Genomic DNA, 17,238 nt, shown 5'->3' on the forward strand with positions numbered 1-17,238 from the left:
GTTCATCCTCTCCAACTACTGAGGAACAGGGCGGTGAGTTGAGTATGGTCCCTGCTCTGAAGAGTGCATAGCAACGATGATCACTTATTTCCCCAGGCATATTCCATTCTTTATTTCCTCCCCACAGAATTCCTAGACTTTACGGCACGTGGGTAAACTCATTTCTTCCCAACTCCCCCATCTGGGAGAAATCCACGGAGGTCTGAGCTACATTGCTGGGGATTGAGTTAGGTAGAAAAAAAAAATATTAGCATTCAGAGGACTGGAAGATTCTGCCAAGTTACGCATAAGTAAAATGCTCAGCTGGGGTAGCTGACATATCCGAGGGCTTCCTGCTTACTTTGTCCAACTGTATTAGTTGATGCATCAGCTAAACGTCGCTAGCTGCTCTTACAAATACAAAGTGAAAGAGACAGAAATGACAGCAAATCTTTGAAATGTTGGGAGGAGGTTTCTCAGAGAACCTGACAGTCACAGGGGTCTGGGAGCATCTAGCTTTCATTCCTCAGCAACCCCTTTCTCCCAAGGCCTTTCACATAGTAGGTGCTCAAGAAATGTTGCTTGTTTTAAGCACCTAAGTTAGTGGTCATTTGTTACAGCAGCAGGAAAAAACTAATACAGTCTGTAATTCAGCCATTTATTCATTAGTACCTTTTTACTGAGCACCTGCTATGTGTCAGATACATTTCTTCGGTTGCTAGATACTTCCTGAGCATCTACTTAGGGAAGTTTCTGGGCCCTGGAGATACAGCAGTAAATAAGAGGAAATTCCTGCCTTCCTGGGGTTGACATTCTAGAGGGGAGAGATGGACAATGGACAAATAAACCAACGGCTGTAAGGGGGCTGAGAACAAAAACAGCAGGGTTGGGGGAGAGAGTGGCCTGAGGTGTGTGCCTGGGGGCAGTGTGCTAATTGAGGCAGCCTGGTCAGGGAGGTGACGTTTGAGCAGAGCCCTGAAGGAAATGAGGAAGCCAGCAGGGGGCTGAGAGAGAATAATCCAGACCCAGGAAGCACGAGGAGAAACAGCTCCCATTAGACCAAGACACGCTGGCACACCATCCTGACCAATCCCCCCTGAGTTACTGTCCCAGAAACACAGCTTAGCTTCATCTTCACAACTGACCCATTTTACTGATGAGGACACGGGGCTCAGAGAGGCTGGCGATGCCTGGGTAATTCTTGGTGCCAGCCTCACCTCTCCTCCCTGTAGGCTGGTCTGGGTGCTGGTGGGTGGTGACTGGGTTCAGAGCAGGCTCTGGCTCTTCAAACACTAGTTTCTGGTCTTCATCCTCCCAACTCTAGCAAACATTCATTCTGGGGCAGATGGGGCACCCATATCCAGCTGGGGGGTAAAGAGCAGATGAGATGCCCACCCAGCATCTTGAGACAAAAGCTCCAGGGAACTGACATTTCTTCATCCCCACCACCCCCCGCACCCTGACATACGCCAGGTACTTTGCAGATATTTATATCTCATTTAATCATCAAAACAACCACAGGAGACATTGCTATTCTCCCCATTTTCCAGATGAGAAAACTGCAGCCCAACAGAGGGAAGCCACTTGCTGAAAAAGGCGGAGCTGGATTTGAACCCAGGGTGGCCCAATCGTCAAATGCTGGTGACATGTCACACCTTAAGCTGCATCCACCTGCCCCCCAAAATATTACCAACTTGATATCTGTCCTTACGTGATTTGACGTTTTTAACTTAAATATATTTTAAAGGAATATTTGTTTCACTACTGTAAGTAGATCATTGGGATTCTGTATCATAAAAAAGGGGTTTTAACCATTAAAATAAATACAAAGGAAAAATCAAGAAACTGATGTTATTAAATTCTAGTTACATCCCCATTGCCTGCTCAAGACCTTGAGCTTGAGGCCAGCTCTTCCTTGGTTAAAAGGAGAGATTCACAGGTGTTCCATAGGCATTTAAGATGCTTTAGCACCTGACTGAGACTTTCTCTAGAAGGAACTAGAAAGGTGATACCTGGTGAGCAATGTATTCAAAGTCTGTGTTGCGCCAGGTACCAAGGCTGCTCCCTATGTCAGGTGACCCCACTTGGGGAAGCGAGGGGTCCCGCTGACCCCCAGTCTCCAAAGCGACCTGTGTCCCCCTCCAACGTCTGGCAAGCCGCATATCTCAGTGTCAGGAGAAGTGACAGAACATCCCTGTAGCTCCTCATCTGGAGCCACGGAGCCTGCCTTTCTGCCGGGCTCAGCGCTTCCACGGGAAACCTTTCAGCTGAGACACGTGGCTGCCCAGAGCTGTGAGCGGGACTTTATTTCCCCCACTTCACTCCTGCAACATACACACTGTCAATATATAGACAAGGGCAGTGGCAGCGGGAATCAAACGGCTTTAGATCCAACCTGAATAAAAAAGCCCCAAACAGGGGACCCCAAATCAGAAGTGTTTGACTACATATCCTTTGGATTAATTAAGCACATTGGCAGACACGGAAGATCAAATATGAACCATCCGAGGTGGCAGGTCCTGATGGGCACGCGGGGAGGGGGAACGTCGTCAGGAAATAGAGTGCCTTTGTCTTACAGCCATCAACTTGCTCTTTATGCATAAACTGCTTAATAAAATGACTAATTCATTTTGGTTACATTGGATCAAAACCTCTAGAGAATACTGCCAATGGATTTATAATATTTTAATCTCACACCAGCCTTTCCAAAGCCTCTGTAGGAGGAGATGGATAGAACATCATCTATTCCATCTTCCACCACTAGCTGATGCTGTTGGTGTTTTTTTAAAAAAAGTGTCTATGGGGCTGTGTGGGAGAGTCGTGAGGCTAGGGAAAGCTGTCTCATTCCTCCCACTGTGTCCATCTGAAGGAAAGCGGTGCTCAGAGCTTTTTTTAGGAAAGCTGGAGCTGCAAAGGCTGTCCGAGAGGCTGTTTAGAAACACATATATGCAGAAGTATGCGTGTGTCCCTCCAAAGTATCTCTGAGACAGAAGCCTTCTCCCATCTGGGCCCCGGCTCCGGGCGCCTGTGTGGGCAGGAGGTTCAGGCTACTGACGGCGGCAGCGAGCCTAACTTTGATCCTTTAATCCTAACTTTTTGATAGCAGATGGGCTGCCCAGCCCTTGTATGCAAATGGGGGCCGTGCTTTCTTCCCTTCGTCGCTAGGGCTGGCTGCTTCCGGGTCTCCCGGCTTAAGCACGGACAGAGGGGCTGGAGAGGGTCTTCCTTCTTGGCACTGGGTGGTGATGTAACAGTAACACCACCACCAACAGCAACGGCAGCCACGGGTCTACTGAGCATTTACTGTGTGCCAGACACCAACTTAGGATTTTATACTCTTCACCTTGCTTAATCCTCTCAGAGGTACCAGAAGGTAAGTGTGCTTTTCCAGAGGAGGAAACGGAGGCTCAGAGAGGTAGAGCCAGTTACTCAAGGTTACCCATCCAGGGAGCAGCAGAGCTGGGACTCAAACCCGTGTCCATTGTAGTAAAAACAAAGTTTCCATAGACTAAGCTGCACAGAAAGTTCCAGGCAGGCAGGGACAGTGTCTGTTTTGCCTAACATTGTGCCCCTGGTGTCGAGTAGAGTCCCTATCAAACAGTAGGAGTTCAATGTTTGTTGAATGAATTGCATGGGGCTACTACTCTGTGCCAGGCACCATGTTAAGTGTTCTCCATTCCCACTGAATCCACCCAATGGGCCCATAATTAGGTGAGATCATTATCCATACTTCACAAGTGGGGAAACTGAGGATCAAAGAAGTCAGGTGCGATACAGGATGCAAGATGGCAGGACAGGGACTGGCCCCTCTCTGAGAGGGTCCCTCAGCCTAGAGTCCCGCTAGTGCTCCTCCTGGCATCTCTCTGCCCCCTGAATTTGGAGCTCTGTGGCTCAATTTCTCCTCAACAGAAGTACCAGCCTTTGGAGCCCTGGGCCAGGAGGACCAGGTGTACATGTCTGTTAGGGGTCATGTTCTTCCTCCAGCTAACACATCTGCATTTCTGCAAAGGGCTCATCCTCTCACCCTAGAACCTCTCAACCTACTGGCAGCAAAGACCCTTAGCTGTTTTTCACTGTATTTAGATGTCAAATCTCTAATGGTTTTGTTCCAACCTTTTCAATTTTTTTTTTCGTTTTTGGCCACACTGTGCAGCATGTGGAATCTTAGTTCCCTGACCAGGGATCGAACCCGGGCCCCCTGCATTGGTAGCATGGAGTCTTAACTATTGGACCTGCAGGGAAGCCCCCCAACCCTTTCAATTTTAAAATTAATCCTGCATCTGGGTTTGGTGCCAGGGATCAAGATTCAGGCTCCACTACCTCTCTGCTGTGTGACCTTGGGCAAGTGGCTTGACCTCTCTGAGCCTGCATTGCCTCAGCCACACAGCAGGGCAGGATGGCAATACCTACCTCCAAGGGGCAGAGGGGATAAGTGAAATCCTTTCTGTAAGGGGCTGAGCGCACTGCCTGGCACACAGGGAGCACCCAAGAAACCGCCCCACAAGGATGGTAGCTCATCGTTGAAATTCAAAGGCTGCTTGCTCTCCCTGAGGCACCTCTCCTGGCCTTCCCACCTTGAAGCCCTTTTTCTGCTGGGTGTTCTGGCCGTCTGTCTTCGGGTCATGTGGCCCCTGTTGGACTCCAAGGGCAGGGCAGGACTCAAGTTTGGGTTCCCACAGGGCTCAGCACATGGTAGGTGCTCAGAGAATGAGCTGATGAAAAGCCACAGCTGAAACGCCTGTCATCCCTTCTGAAAGGGAGCAGCCGTTTATTGAGCACCCACTGGATACCAGCATCATGCTGGATATTTTCCTTTAATCATCTTTCAACCCTTAGCTGCCAGGAGTAGTAAAAATCAGACAGGTGGCCAGGGGGAAAGGGCACTCCTGGCAGAAGAAATGGCAGAGGCAAAGGTGTGGCAGAAAATGGGGAGACAATGCCTTTTGAAGTTAAGTACCATCTCTGGAAAATCTGCTGTTAAACTTTTCCTTTTTTTATGGGTTAAATAACCTTTTATGTTACCCTTCTGTGCTCCCCTGAGCTCAACAGGACCAAATGGGCAGAGGCACATACAGGGAGGAAGGGAAGGAGGTGAGGGCAGCCAAAGACAGCGATGGGTCTCTCATTACACTAAAATCTGTATTGCCTTTATCTGCAAAGGTGGCTTATCCACTAGATGGCAGTAGAACTAGTCATTTGGGACAAACACAATGTTAAATTCTTAACCCCACTTTCTACTTCGATCACCATATATTTCAAATGCTTCAAAGATTCAAATTTCTAAAAATTGAGATCACAAAAGTACTTAAAAAATCCTACAACCTTCAGGTGAGAGGGTTTTTTAAAAATATGACAATAAATCCAGAAGCCATAAAGCAAAGGTCTGGTAAGATTTCCTACTTTCTGCTAATATTTTTTGAATGTGTGCCGTGTATCATATACAAGAGACATTGTAAACAAAATTAAGAAACAAAAGGCAAACTAGGGTAGAAGATATGAAACACATTTACCAGGACAAAGGTTAGTATCTCTAATATACAAAGAGCATCTACAAATCAATAAGAAAATGATCTCTCTGATAGAAAAATGTGCTAAGGGTACATGAATCAGTGATTTACAAAATAATAAATATGAGTGGTTCACAACATGTGAAAAGATATTTAGTGTAACTAATAAACAAAGAAGTACAAAATAAATCAACAAGGGGGAAAAAGATTCTTATTCTTTCTGACCACTTTTCCTGGGTTTGTGGTCAATATGTGGCTACAATACATTCCCCTTCCCAAGTTTTCTTTCTCACTCTTATAACTACAGTACAGTACCAATATGCCTTGCATTCCCAAGAACCCCGAATACCCAGTGTTGGGAATGGGGTTCAGTAAATTACAATACAGCCACACAAGAGACTGTTACACAAGAGGAACCAAAGTTACTCAGAATTTGTAATCACACAGAGAAATACAGATGCTTGTAGTGGGTGAAAGGAAGCAGGATTGAAAATGGTACATGCAGAATGAACAACCATTTTGAAAAAGTACATGGGGAAAAGATCAGATAGGAAAACAACAAAATATTGCCACTGCTTTTCTAGTAGGTAGTTTTCCCCTCCTATTTCCGTATTTTCTGAATTTGACAGTAGGCATATACAACTTTTATAATTGCGGAGAAAATTTTAAAAATCCTAAACATTGGAAAGTATTGTCCTACTGCACGTTCAGTAACCCTGTAGTGTTAAACCTCTCACCCCACTTCCTTGATAAGTGACAGAGCTGAATGAAATCCAAAGCCAATGCGTGTGACTCACGTAACTTATACCCTGATGGCAGCTTTGCAGTGGGCTGCTGCTATCCAACCTGCCAAATGCTTTCATGTACAGGTATAGAATCCTCACATTGACCGATGAACAGGTTCTATTATCCCTCTGCTAAAGACACAGAAACCAGAGTCAGAGAGGTTCAGGCCCCTGCCCAAGGTCACACAGCTCAAAAAAAACCCACCAAGCTGACAGTCCCACCCCACTGTGTCTGATGCTACAGCTCGATCAACCTAAGCTGCCCAGCCTTGCCTCCTGAAAGGAGGAGCAGGGAGAGAAACGCCTGTGTGGAGTTGCCATCTCCTGCATCAGATTTTAAAAAATACAAAGTAAGGCAAAAAAAAAAAAAAAATTGGGGGGACTCACCTCTCCCTTCTTATCTCTTCAGCAGTGTTCCTCTGCCTGTCCTCTTACTTGCTCTTTCCTTGTTTTCTCTTTAAATGTTTTTCTTTTTGCTTTTAACCTAATCACTCAGTTAATAAGTTAGCTCTCTGAAACTTGGGTCGGTACCTAGTGACTCTATGAACGCAATAAAGAAATCAGCCGTCACCGGTACAGGAGTCAGAAAGGTTTAAATCAAATCATCCTCTACAACAATGACATTAATTATGCTTTTAACACGTTTTACTGCTTTTTTTCCTCACTTCACGCCACATCTGTGTGAACAATATCCAAAAGATTTACGGTTTTCTTTCATAATTATAGACATACAGGCTGCACACTTATCAAAATACTTGCTGAGCAATCACGCTATATCGCATTCTCTGCCAAAGATTTGTGTTGGCAGCAGTCACTCAAAACAAAAATGTTGAATCAGGACTTGTGTGGCTTCGGGGGGGAGGTGTGGATGGGAAGTATTTCGACAAATAATTTGCCTGTCAAGAAGTATAAAAACAGGAGAGTGTTCATTCTGGCAAATTTTCCAGGAGTGTTATTTTTATGGAGGGGCTGGGGAGGCATGTGTGGCAGGGACAGTGAAGAGGGAAGCTCCGAGCACCAGCAACACATCTGACATTTGGTTCTTGTGTCTGAGGATACAATTTAATGAGAACAAAAATATGTCTTCCTAATTCCCCTAAGAAATCATTAAAACATTTTGTTATTCTTAAATGTCTTGAAAATGAATTAGAGCCCTGAAGGGGCTGTTCGTATGGTATGTCTCCATCAGTTAAGGTTCCTCGTTCTCTAGCTTGGTGACAGCTGGGGATGTACGTCCCCCCCACCCCTCCATTTCTGGGGAGTAGAGTTGGGAAATCAGACACGTGGAGTCAGCACTAGGCTTGGAATGACCGTTTGGGGAGAGGGGCAAGAGAGCACGGGAACTTTCCAGGAAGTTCCATGCCAATCTTGGGAGCGCTCACGGTCCCTGACTGGCACTGCGGTTCTGGCCTCGTGGGTTAACATATTTTCAGAAAGATGTGGGTCCACAGTGAACCCCAGAAATGATGCTCTCTCCCACATGGGGGCTGTAAGCCCCTTCTCACCCCCAAACGCTCCCCTGGGTTTGAGACAACAGGTTACTGGAGTGATGATCTGTTTACCTCTGCCACCAGAATGCAAGTTCTCTGAGGTCTGGGCCCGTGTCTGTATCGGCAGGCTCATGGTTATGTTCCCAGTGTCTAGTGAGTGCTGGGCACACAGGAGGCACTCAATAAATGCCATCTGAGTAGATAAACACGTGGCAAGCAGGAAGCACTAGTTGAAAAAAGTACCTTTTCATTCAAATAACTCTTCTCCCACTTTCTGCGTCTGAATCTTATTTCTAAGTCATTCAACAAACAATTATTAGGTGCCTACTGTGTACTGGATTCAGGGTACACAGGTTTACTATGACTCAGTCCCAGGCTTGGAGAATTTCACTTGTTCTAGGGACACACAGATGATGATAAGAACAGTTAACACTTAGCAAGTGCCACTCTGCGCCATGCACGCTGAAGCCTCCCAATGACTGTATTGAGACAGACTCTGATATTATTCCCAATTTATAGAAGCGAAGACTGAAGCTCAGGGAGGTGAATTAATTCGTCCACAGTTACCCAATGAGTAAGTGGTACAGGCAGGATTTGAACTGGGGTCTTTGCCTGGAAACACAAGCCCATCTCAGTGCTGCCCCCTGGTGCTACAGGAAAGGTACTATGAGGCCCGGTGGAGGAGCTGGGCATGTGGACTCGTGGGAGGTATCTCTGGGGTCTGTACTGGGTCACCCTCCACTGTCATTCGCCACTGAGACTGTGCAACCCAAAGAATTGAAAAGAGTGGGAAATAAGAGGGTGTATTTTTCCAAATTTTTTCCCAGATAGCTCTGATAAGGGTGGAGACATCATAAGCAAAAAGGCTGCAAGGAATGGGGCGGCCTCTCGGTCTCTCGGCCACGTGCCTGGTGTGGTCCTCAGTAAGGGTGATAACGACCAGGGCTGCAGACACAGCTGTCTTGGCCTCATACCACAGGGCCATGCCCTGGCAGGGGGAAGGCACAGAGCCTGGAGGGCTGTGCTGTCTGGTTCCAGCCATTCTTGTCGCCAAAACATTCTGACTGAGAAAACCCATGTGGCCATGCTGCCTTCCTGCGAGTGCAGAATCAGGGCAGAGCACGGGACTGGAGCAGAGCGAGTCGAGTCTGCAGGTGCCTCTATAGTGGGCTGAATGGTGACCCCAAAATATACATCCATGTCCTAATGCCTGGAACCTGTAAATGTGACCTTTTTTGGAAAAGGATCTTTTGCAAATGTAATTAAGTTAAGGATCTTGAGATGAGATCATCCTGGATTATCTGGGCGGGGCCTAAATCCAATGACCAGTGTCCTTATAAGAGAACGAAGAGGGGGATTTGGGACCCAGAGACACAGAGGGAAGAAGGCCATGTGCAGACAGAGGCAGAGACTGGAGTGATGCAGCCACAAGCCAAGGGACACCTGGAGCCACCAGAAGCTGGAAGAGGTAGGGAAGAGTCCTCCCCTATTGAAATACAGTGTGTAACGTGAAGGATGCAAATTACTCAGCTTTCGGCTCCCTACACCAAACAGTGTTTGTCTTCGGAGGGAGCAGAGCCCTGCCGACACCTTGATTGCAGACTTCTGGCCTCCAGAACTGAGAAAGAATAAGGATCTGTTGTTTTAAGCCACCCAGTTTGCAGCAGTTTGTTACAGCAATGGGAAACTAACATAACTTCCCACGAGTAGCCAAGTTGTGACATGAGCAGACATTCTAGAAATAGTTGTTGAATGTATCAAGAGCTGAGTCCCATCTCTCCCTGGCTGTGAGGCATCAGGCACTGGACTCAACTTCTTTGTGCCAGGGAGACAGGGACTGGTAGGGCCTGTTCCTTTGGGGCTTGTAACATGCAGAGGGTAGAGCACATGCAACTTCTACACCTGGCCACTGCTTCTCTGACTGTGATGTGCTCCCGGATCCCCTGGGGAACTTGTTAAAATGCAGACGCTTCAATGGCCCGAGGTTCTGTATTTCTAACGAGCTCCAGGCGAAGCCAATGCTGCTGGTCCATGGACTACACTTTGAGTAGAACAGGCTAGAAGACTTCCCTCACCACCCAGCTCATGTGCTTTTGGAGGGGAAGCTTCACATCATTGTTGCTGTATTAGTTTCCCGGGGCAGCCATAACAGAGCACCACCCACTAAGGTGGCTTAAAGCCACAAAAGTTTATTCTCTCACAGTTCTGGAGGCCAGAAGTCCAAACTCAAGTTGCTGTCAGGGCTGTGCTCCTTCTGAAGGCTCTAGTGGAGGATCCTTCCTTGCCTCTTCCAGCTCCTGGTGGCCTCAGGCATTCCTTGGCTTGTAGTTGCATCACTCCAAACTCCGCCTCTGTCTTCACATGGCCCTCTTCCCTGTGTCTGTCCCAAAACTCCCTCTCCTCTTCTTATAAAGACACCCTTCATTGGATATAGGGTCCTCCCTAAGTCCAGGATGATCTCATCTCAAGATCCTTAACTAATTACACCTGCAAAGACCCTGTTTCCAAATAAGGTCACACTACGAGGTTCAGAGTGGACATAAATTTTGGGAGGACACTATTTAAACCACCACAACTGCCCAAGACAGATGGAACGAGGGACTTTCCCAACCCCTGCACAAAGATCTCACAAACAACCTTGACATCAAATATAAATGACTTTGCCTTCTCCATGGCTCAGCCTAGACTGGGATCTCATTTTCTTCTTCGTAAACCCCCAGCTCCAGTCACCTCTGATAGCACTAATTCCTGCAGCTGTGTGGAAGTACTAGAAATGGATTAAAGGGGCTGTCTGGGTGGAGGGAGTTAGCACAGTGGAGTTGTCTCCCAGCTCCACTATTATTAAGCAAATCACTACATTCTGGGTTCCCATCTCTAGGTCAATAAATGAAAACGTGCAGAAGACGGGCCATTTTAAAAAAGGGAACTTGGGCTTCCCTGGTGGTGCAGTGGTTGAGAGTCTGCCTGCCAATGCAGGGGACACGCGTTCGTGCCCTGGTCCGGGAAGATCGCACATGCCATGGAGCAGCTAGGCCCGTGAGCCATGGCCACTGAGCCTGCGCGTCTGGAGCCTGTGCTCCGCAACGGGAGAGGCCACAACAGTGAGAGGCCCGCGTACCGCAAAAAAAAAAAAAAAAAAGGGAAACTTTTTGCAGAAGTATATCTACATATTTAGGTACACAGTTGAAGCTCTCAAGCTGATCATACCTCTGTAATCCACACCCAGATCAAGAAGCAACATCTCCAGCCCCCAAAGGCCCCTCCCAGGAACTATCGCCCCATCCAAGAGAAACCACTCTCTTGACTTCTAACAGCACAGGTGCCTTTTTTTTTTTTAGGTGAAATTCTGTAACGCAAAATTTACCATTTTATAGTGAACAATTCAGTGCCAGTTAGTTCATTCATGATGTTGTGCAACCACCACCTCTATCTAGTCCCAGAACATTTTTATTCCCCTAAAAGGAAACCTCATACCCATTAAGCATTCACTCCCCATTCTCTCCTGCCCCCGGATTGGTAACCACCAATCTGATTTCTGTCTCTATAGATTTGCCTATTTTGGGTACTTCATACAAATGAAATCATAAACTGTGTGACCTCTTGTATCTGGCTTCTTTCACTCAGCATCATGTTTTTAAGGTTCGTCCACTCTGTACCATGCGTCAGTACTACCTTACTTTTTATGGCTAAATAATATTCCACTGGATTGGTAAACCACATTTTATTTACTCATCCACTGATGGACATTTGGGTTGTTCCCCCTTTTAGCCATTGTGAATAGTGCTGACATTAATTTTTGCCTGTCTTCATATTTTATGTAAATGGAGTCATACAGTATATGCTTTTTTGGGTTTGGTTTTTGAGGAACATCAAGTTTTTGAGGTTGGCCGTGCCATGTTGGAGGAAACATTTGCAGTCTTTCCTCCAGCGCCCTCTGCTGGCAGAGAGCACTGGGTGCCTTCTGCCCCTCGTGGCAAAGGGATGGGGGTTCTGGTGGGCAAGACACTCGGCTCCCCAAGAAGATCCAGGTGGGAGATCTTACCAGGAGCCCCCCAAAGCTCCCTGGCTGATGTTGGAAGGCAGTGGGGTACGATGGAAGAGTCGTGTGGGGACACATCACACCAGACTGGGTGTAGACCCCCTCAGTCCCTACAACTCCTACCCATGGAGGGCCTGGCCTCACCCAGGAGTCTTGGCCTGTCCCCAGATGCCACTGAGAGGAGGCCCCTGTGCAACAGTCCTAACAGCAGTTTATTTTTGTTAATTATTCACTCACAGAGCCCAAGCATGTCTTACCTGGTGCTTCAATTAACTGCTTGTAAACGCTCAGGAAAGCAGCTTCGGCCTCCTGACTTCTCTTACTAAGAGCCACCACCTTTGGAAACAACAAGAGAAAGAATCACGTGTGACCACAGCATCTGAGTCTAGAAGCAAATTTAATCATTTTCTATATGTGCAAACATGGGATTGGGGGGAGGAAGAAGGGAAATGAAGATTGAAAGTATGGAGTAGACTGCCAAAATTCAGCTGATGGTGGCTGACTCCTTTGCCAGAGCAAGTTCTAAATAAATAGACTTTGCCTGTTAAAAAAAAAAAAAAGAAAGAAAAAAGTGTGGAGTAGAAAGTCTGGGTTCAAGTTCCAGCTCCACTGCATCTGGCTGTGTGACCTTGGGCAAGTCACTGCCCCTCTCTGATCCTCAGTTTCCTCATATGTAAAATGGGCGTAAATGGGGCTTCCCTGGTGGCGCAGTGGTTGAGAGTCTGCCTACCGATGCAGGGGACACGGGTTTGTGCCCCGGTCCGGGAAGATCCCACATGCCGCGAAGCAGCTGGGCCTGTGAGACATGGCCGCTGAGCCTGCGCATCCGGAGCCTGTGCTCCGCAGCGGGAGAGGCCACAGCAATGAGAGGCCCGCGTACCGCAAAAAAAAAAAAAAAAAAAAAAAAGGGGTAAATAATAGAAACTACCTCTTAGGCCTGTTGTGAGGATCAAAAGAAGCTATATATAAGTGCTTAGCACAGGGCCTGGCACAACAGTAGGTTATTAACAGCTGTTACTATTATTCCTGTTATTAATGTCAGAGGTTCAAATATGACACCTTTTGTAGGAAAGTGGGACACATCTGGGGAATATGTCTTGCCACTGAAAATTAAAGAGAAATTGTTGAATCTCTAGTAAGATATCAGTTTCAACAAATGTAAGAGTGACAGCTTGTGAAACAGTTCCTGGCATACCAAAGGTGCTCAATAAATGCCTCTTGATTGATGAATACACCAAATGACTGGATGACCAGTAGTGAGGAGCTACTTTCATGCATTCGTTCTCTTGCTCACAGACTTTTATTGTTCTGCCAGTGAGACTCCGTAAGATGTGTTTCTGGGGCTCAGCAGCATCTCATCCCTTCGCTCCTGGCTGTGAATTCTGAGCTCCGGCCTCACAACTGCCTTGATGCTGGCTCTTCTTGACCACTCCCCTTGGCATTAGTCCTGGGCCTTCCTGGCATACTGTTGGACCAAGCTCCTGGCACCCACAGGTCACCATCCCTACCTCCTCGAGGACACACTGGGCTGGCATCCCCCTTTGGACTGGAACAGAGCTTTATTCCCCCTGGCACTGAAATACCTCTCCCTCTGGTGCCAGCTTGCTAAATGATGACTCTATCAGAGCATCTACTTGTCAACACCCTCTTTCAGAGCTGGGCTTTTCCTATGAATCCCAGTAACGCCATTTGGGGAAGTGTCTGTTATTGAATTCCTCCCCTCAAAGTAAGCTCTGTGAGCGTGTGGTCTGGTGCACAGAAGGGGCTCAACATAATTTGTTGTATGAACAAATCCAAGTGGGTAGCACTGACTCTAGATCCTGCCTGTGACACAATTGTAGAGAAATGGCAGGGCCCAATTCTGAGACAGTCTGCTCACAGAGGTGATCAACCGAGGTATAGGTCCTGGAGCCAGGCTGCCTGGGTTCAAATCCCAGCTCCACCACTTATTATCTGTGTGTCCTTGAACAGGTGGGTCACTTCAATCCCTGTGCCTCTACTTCCCCACCTGTAAAACGGGGATAATAATATGAGAGCCTCCCTCAAAGCGTCGCTAGAGGATCTAATGACTTAACACAATGTAAAGCCCTTTGCAAAACTCCTAGCATGCATTAAGCCCCATAGACATGTCACCTCTTGGTATGATCAACCCCTTCCTTCCTTCTTGCCTGTTATGGGGACAGGTTCTGCCCAGTGCTGGATGATAAACTTCAGCTGTGCTCATCTCTGGTGTCCTATGAAGACCACCTGAGAAAAGCCTCGCCTCCACACACAGCAGGGCACTCTGGGAAGAAGAATTTGAAAACCATAGCAGTTTCTCTGCAGCTTCCAATATGACAGCCATGAGCCTCATGTGGGTACTAAGCACTTGAAACGTGGCAAGTCCAAATCCAGATGTGCTGTGAGTGCAAATATGCACCGGATTTCAAAGCCTTAGTTCAAAAAAAGAGAATGTACAATAGCTCATCAGCTATTCTTATGTTGATTACATGTTGAAGTGATAAAATTTTGGGTATTCTGGGTTAAATAAAATATATTATTAAAATTCATTTCACCTGTTTTCTTTTATTTTTTAAAATGTAGGTGCTACAAAATGTAAAAGTACATGTGTGGATCACATTATACGTCTACTGGACAGCATGGCTTGAAGGTTTTACAAGGTCCACAGAGACTTTTTATTTAAGAGAGGTGGAGAGAAATATATGGTGGATGTTGAGCAAGTGACTTTAAAAAGGTCAGTTACAAAAGCTCTTTAAGCTCTCTTGTTGTTATTCTGAGAGCAATCTCTGGTCGCTACCTTCCAGAGTGAACGACAGTCTCTCATACATTCAACAAACATTTCCTGAGCACCTGCTATGTGCCATGACCTGTGAGCTGAGAACTCAGCGATGAATAATGCAGCCTCAAGCCCCACCCTTAGAGGACTCACAGTCCAGTGGGGAGACGGACATCAAAGCAGATTCCCCAGGGCTTCCCTGATGGCGCAGTGGTTGAGAGTCCGCCTGCCGATGCAGGGGACACGGGTTCGTGCCCCGGTCCGCGAAGATCCCACATGCCGCAGAGCGGCTGGGCCCGTGAGCCATGGCCACTGTGCCTGCGCGTCCGGAGCCTGTGCTCCGCAACGGGAGAGCCCACAACAGTAAGAGGCCCGCGTACCGCAAAAAAAAAAAAAAAGTCAGATTCCCCAGATAATTCATTAATTACATGTGCTAAACGCTTCAAAGGAAAAGCACAGGGGGGCTTGAGAGTGTGTAAGTGGGGGGAGACTGACCCAGTTTGATGGGTGGAAGGAACATCAGGAATTATCTCCCAGAAGGGGAAGATGGTGATGGACAGAAATAATGTTCTAGAATCTAGGCAAAGGGAAGAGTTTTATTCTTGCTAAGATGTACAAAACACAGTTCCTGTTTTGGGGACTCACAGCTGAGTGGGAGACACAGCAATGCCAAAGAGGAACTGTAACACAGGAGGAGGTGATGCAAACACTGGAGTCTCCAGATTAATGTGAGGAGGGGGCAATTAATTCAGAGTTTGGGGGGACATCCTTGATGCACTAATAATAATAATAATGTAATATTCAGAGTTTACCATGTACCAGATACTTACTATTCATAATCATCCCTCTCCATACACCAATCACTGAAGGTAGCTGCTGTCATTATACCCATTGTACAGATGAGGAAACTAAGACTCAGCGAGGTTAAGTAACTTGCCCAAGGTCACTCAGTAAGTAAATGGTAGAGTGAGATTCACACCAGGTCTGGGGGTTGAAATTACTATTCTGAATCCAGATGTGGGCCCCTTTCTCCTGGATAGAAAAACCATCCCAGCCAGTGGGGACAATCACTCAGACCCCATCTGGATGCTGATGCCTTGATTTGCTATCTATGGCTGTACCAGGTCAGGGGCTGCTATGCTGCTGACCTGAGGTCCAAGAAAAGCCATGAGAAACAAAAGCAATTCATCTCCCGATCCCTAGATGGAGAATTATCAAAGATGAGCCAGCACAAAGTCTGAATGCTTCATTTTATAGTCGTCCATGCTAAGCATGTGTGGTAGCTGGAGTTTACGATAGGCATAAGAATGTTCTATTGACTTCTGATTTCTTTCTTTTCTTTCTTTTTTTGGCTGTGTTGCGTCTTAATTGCAGAACTAAGTTGCATTCGTTGAGGCATGTGGGATCTTTTGTTGCGGCATGGGTTCTTTGTTGCAGTACCCAGGTTTGTCTCTAGTTGTGGCGTGTGGGTTTTCTCTCTGTAGTTTGCAGCATGAGGGCTCTCTTGTTGAGGCGCACGAGCTCAGTAGTTGTGGTGCGCTGGTTTAGTTGCCCCGTGGTATGTGGGATCTTAGCTCCCGACCAGGGATCAAACCCGCATCCCCTGCATTGGAAGGTGGATTCCTTACCACTGGACCACCAGGAAAGCCCTGCTATTGACTTCCAAAAAGGAATTCAGGGCAGAGGTGAGGGCAAGTCACAGAAGATCCCTTTATTGTTTCCCAGTCCTTATGCATAGCACCCTCTACTATCCATTCATGGTGCTTATCAGTTGTGTATTGATTATGTGTACGACTGTCTCCTTATAATGTCAGCCTGCCCCATTAAAGCTGTGCTGTCCAAAACAGTAAGCACTAGCCCATGTGGCCAGTGAGCACTTGAAATGTGACTATTCAAATTCAGATAGGCTGTACGTGTAAAATATGGGATTTCTAAGTCTTAGGAAGCAAAAAGGAATGTAAAATATCTCAATAATTTTTATATTGATTTCATGTTGAAATGATAATATTGTGGACATATTGGGTTCAATAAAATATATTATTAAAATTAAACTAACCTATTTCATTTTACTTTTTATAACGCAGCTACTAGAAAAATTTAAATTACTTATGTTGTTTGCATTCTATTTCTACTGGACAGCGCTGTCCTAGATCAAAGGTTAGGAAACTATGGCCCTTGGGCCAAATGTGGCCCTTCATCTGTATGTTTAAATAAAGTTTTATTGGAACACAGCTACAATCATTCTTTTATGTATTGTCTATGGCTGCTTTCATGCTATAATGGTGGAGTTGCATAGTTGTGACAGACATTCTGGCTGCAAAGCTGAAAATATTTACTCTCTCTGGCCCTTAACAGAAAACATTTGCTGATCCCTGCTTTAGAGGTTCACCTAATGGCTGGACAATATTTTCAAAAGCAGAGATCACAAAACAACCTGGAATGGCACTAGGTCTGAATTAGTTCAAGTTTAGGGCCTCCCATAGTAAATATGACTCTTGAAGACAGTAGTCATTTGGATGTCCTGCCTCGTTCAGTCTTGTTTTAGAGCGATGACCCTGTCTATTTCTAAAAGGCCAGGCCTGATGGCATCAGGGACTGATCCAGTGCTGGGCCCAATGTCATGAAGCATCTCTTGGCCTCAGTTTGTTCATCCATCATGTGG

General features: G+C 46.5%; 1 protein-coding gene across 15 annotated transcripts in view; it reads right to left on the reverse strand.

Moving 5' to 3' along the window:
* Window positions 1-17,238, reverse strand: part of CUX2 (cut like homeobox 2) — a 262,248-nt gene that overhangs the window by 48,203 nt on the left and 196,807 nt on the right. For all 15 annotated transcript variants that reach the window (XM_060283222.1, XM_060283216.1, XM_060283223.1 and 12 more), the window contains one exon: window positions 12,058-12,136. In XM_060283222.1, coding sequence (XP_060139205.1) covers window positions 12,058-12,136 — 79 coding nt within the window. The remainder of the gene's footprint in view (window positions 1-12,057; window positions 12,137-17,238) is intronic.

Source organism: Globicephala melas, chromosome 13 (assembly GCF_963455315.2).
Source record: "Globicephala melas chromosome 13, mGloMel1.2, whole genome shotgun sequence".
NCBI classification, from domain to species: domain Eukaryota; kingdom Metazoa; phylum Chordata; class Mammalia; order Artiodactyla; family Delphinidae; genus Globicephala; species Globicephala melas.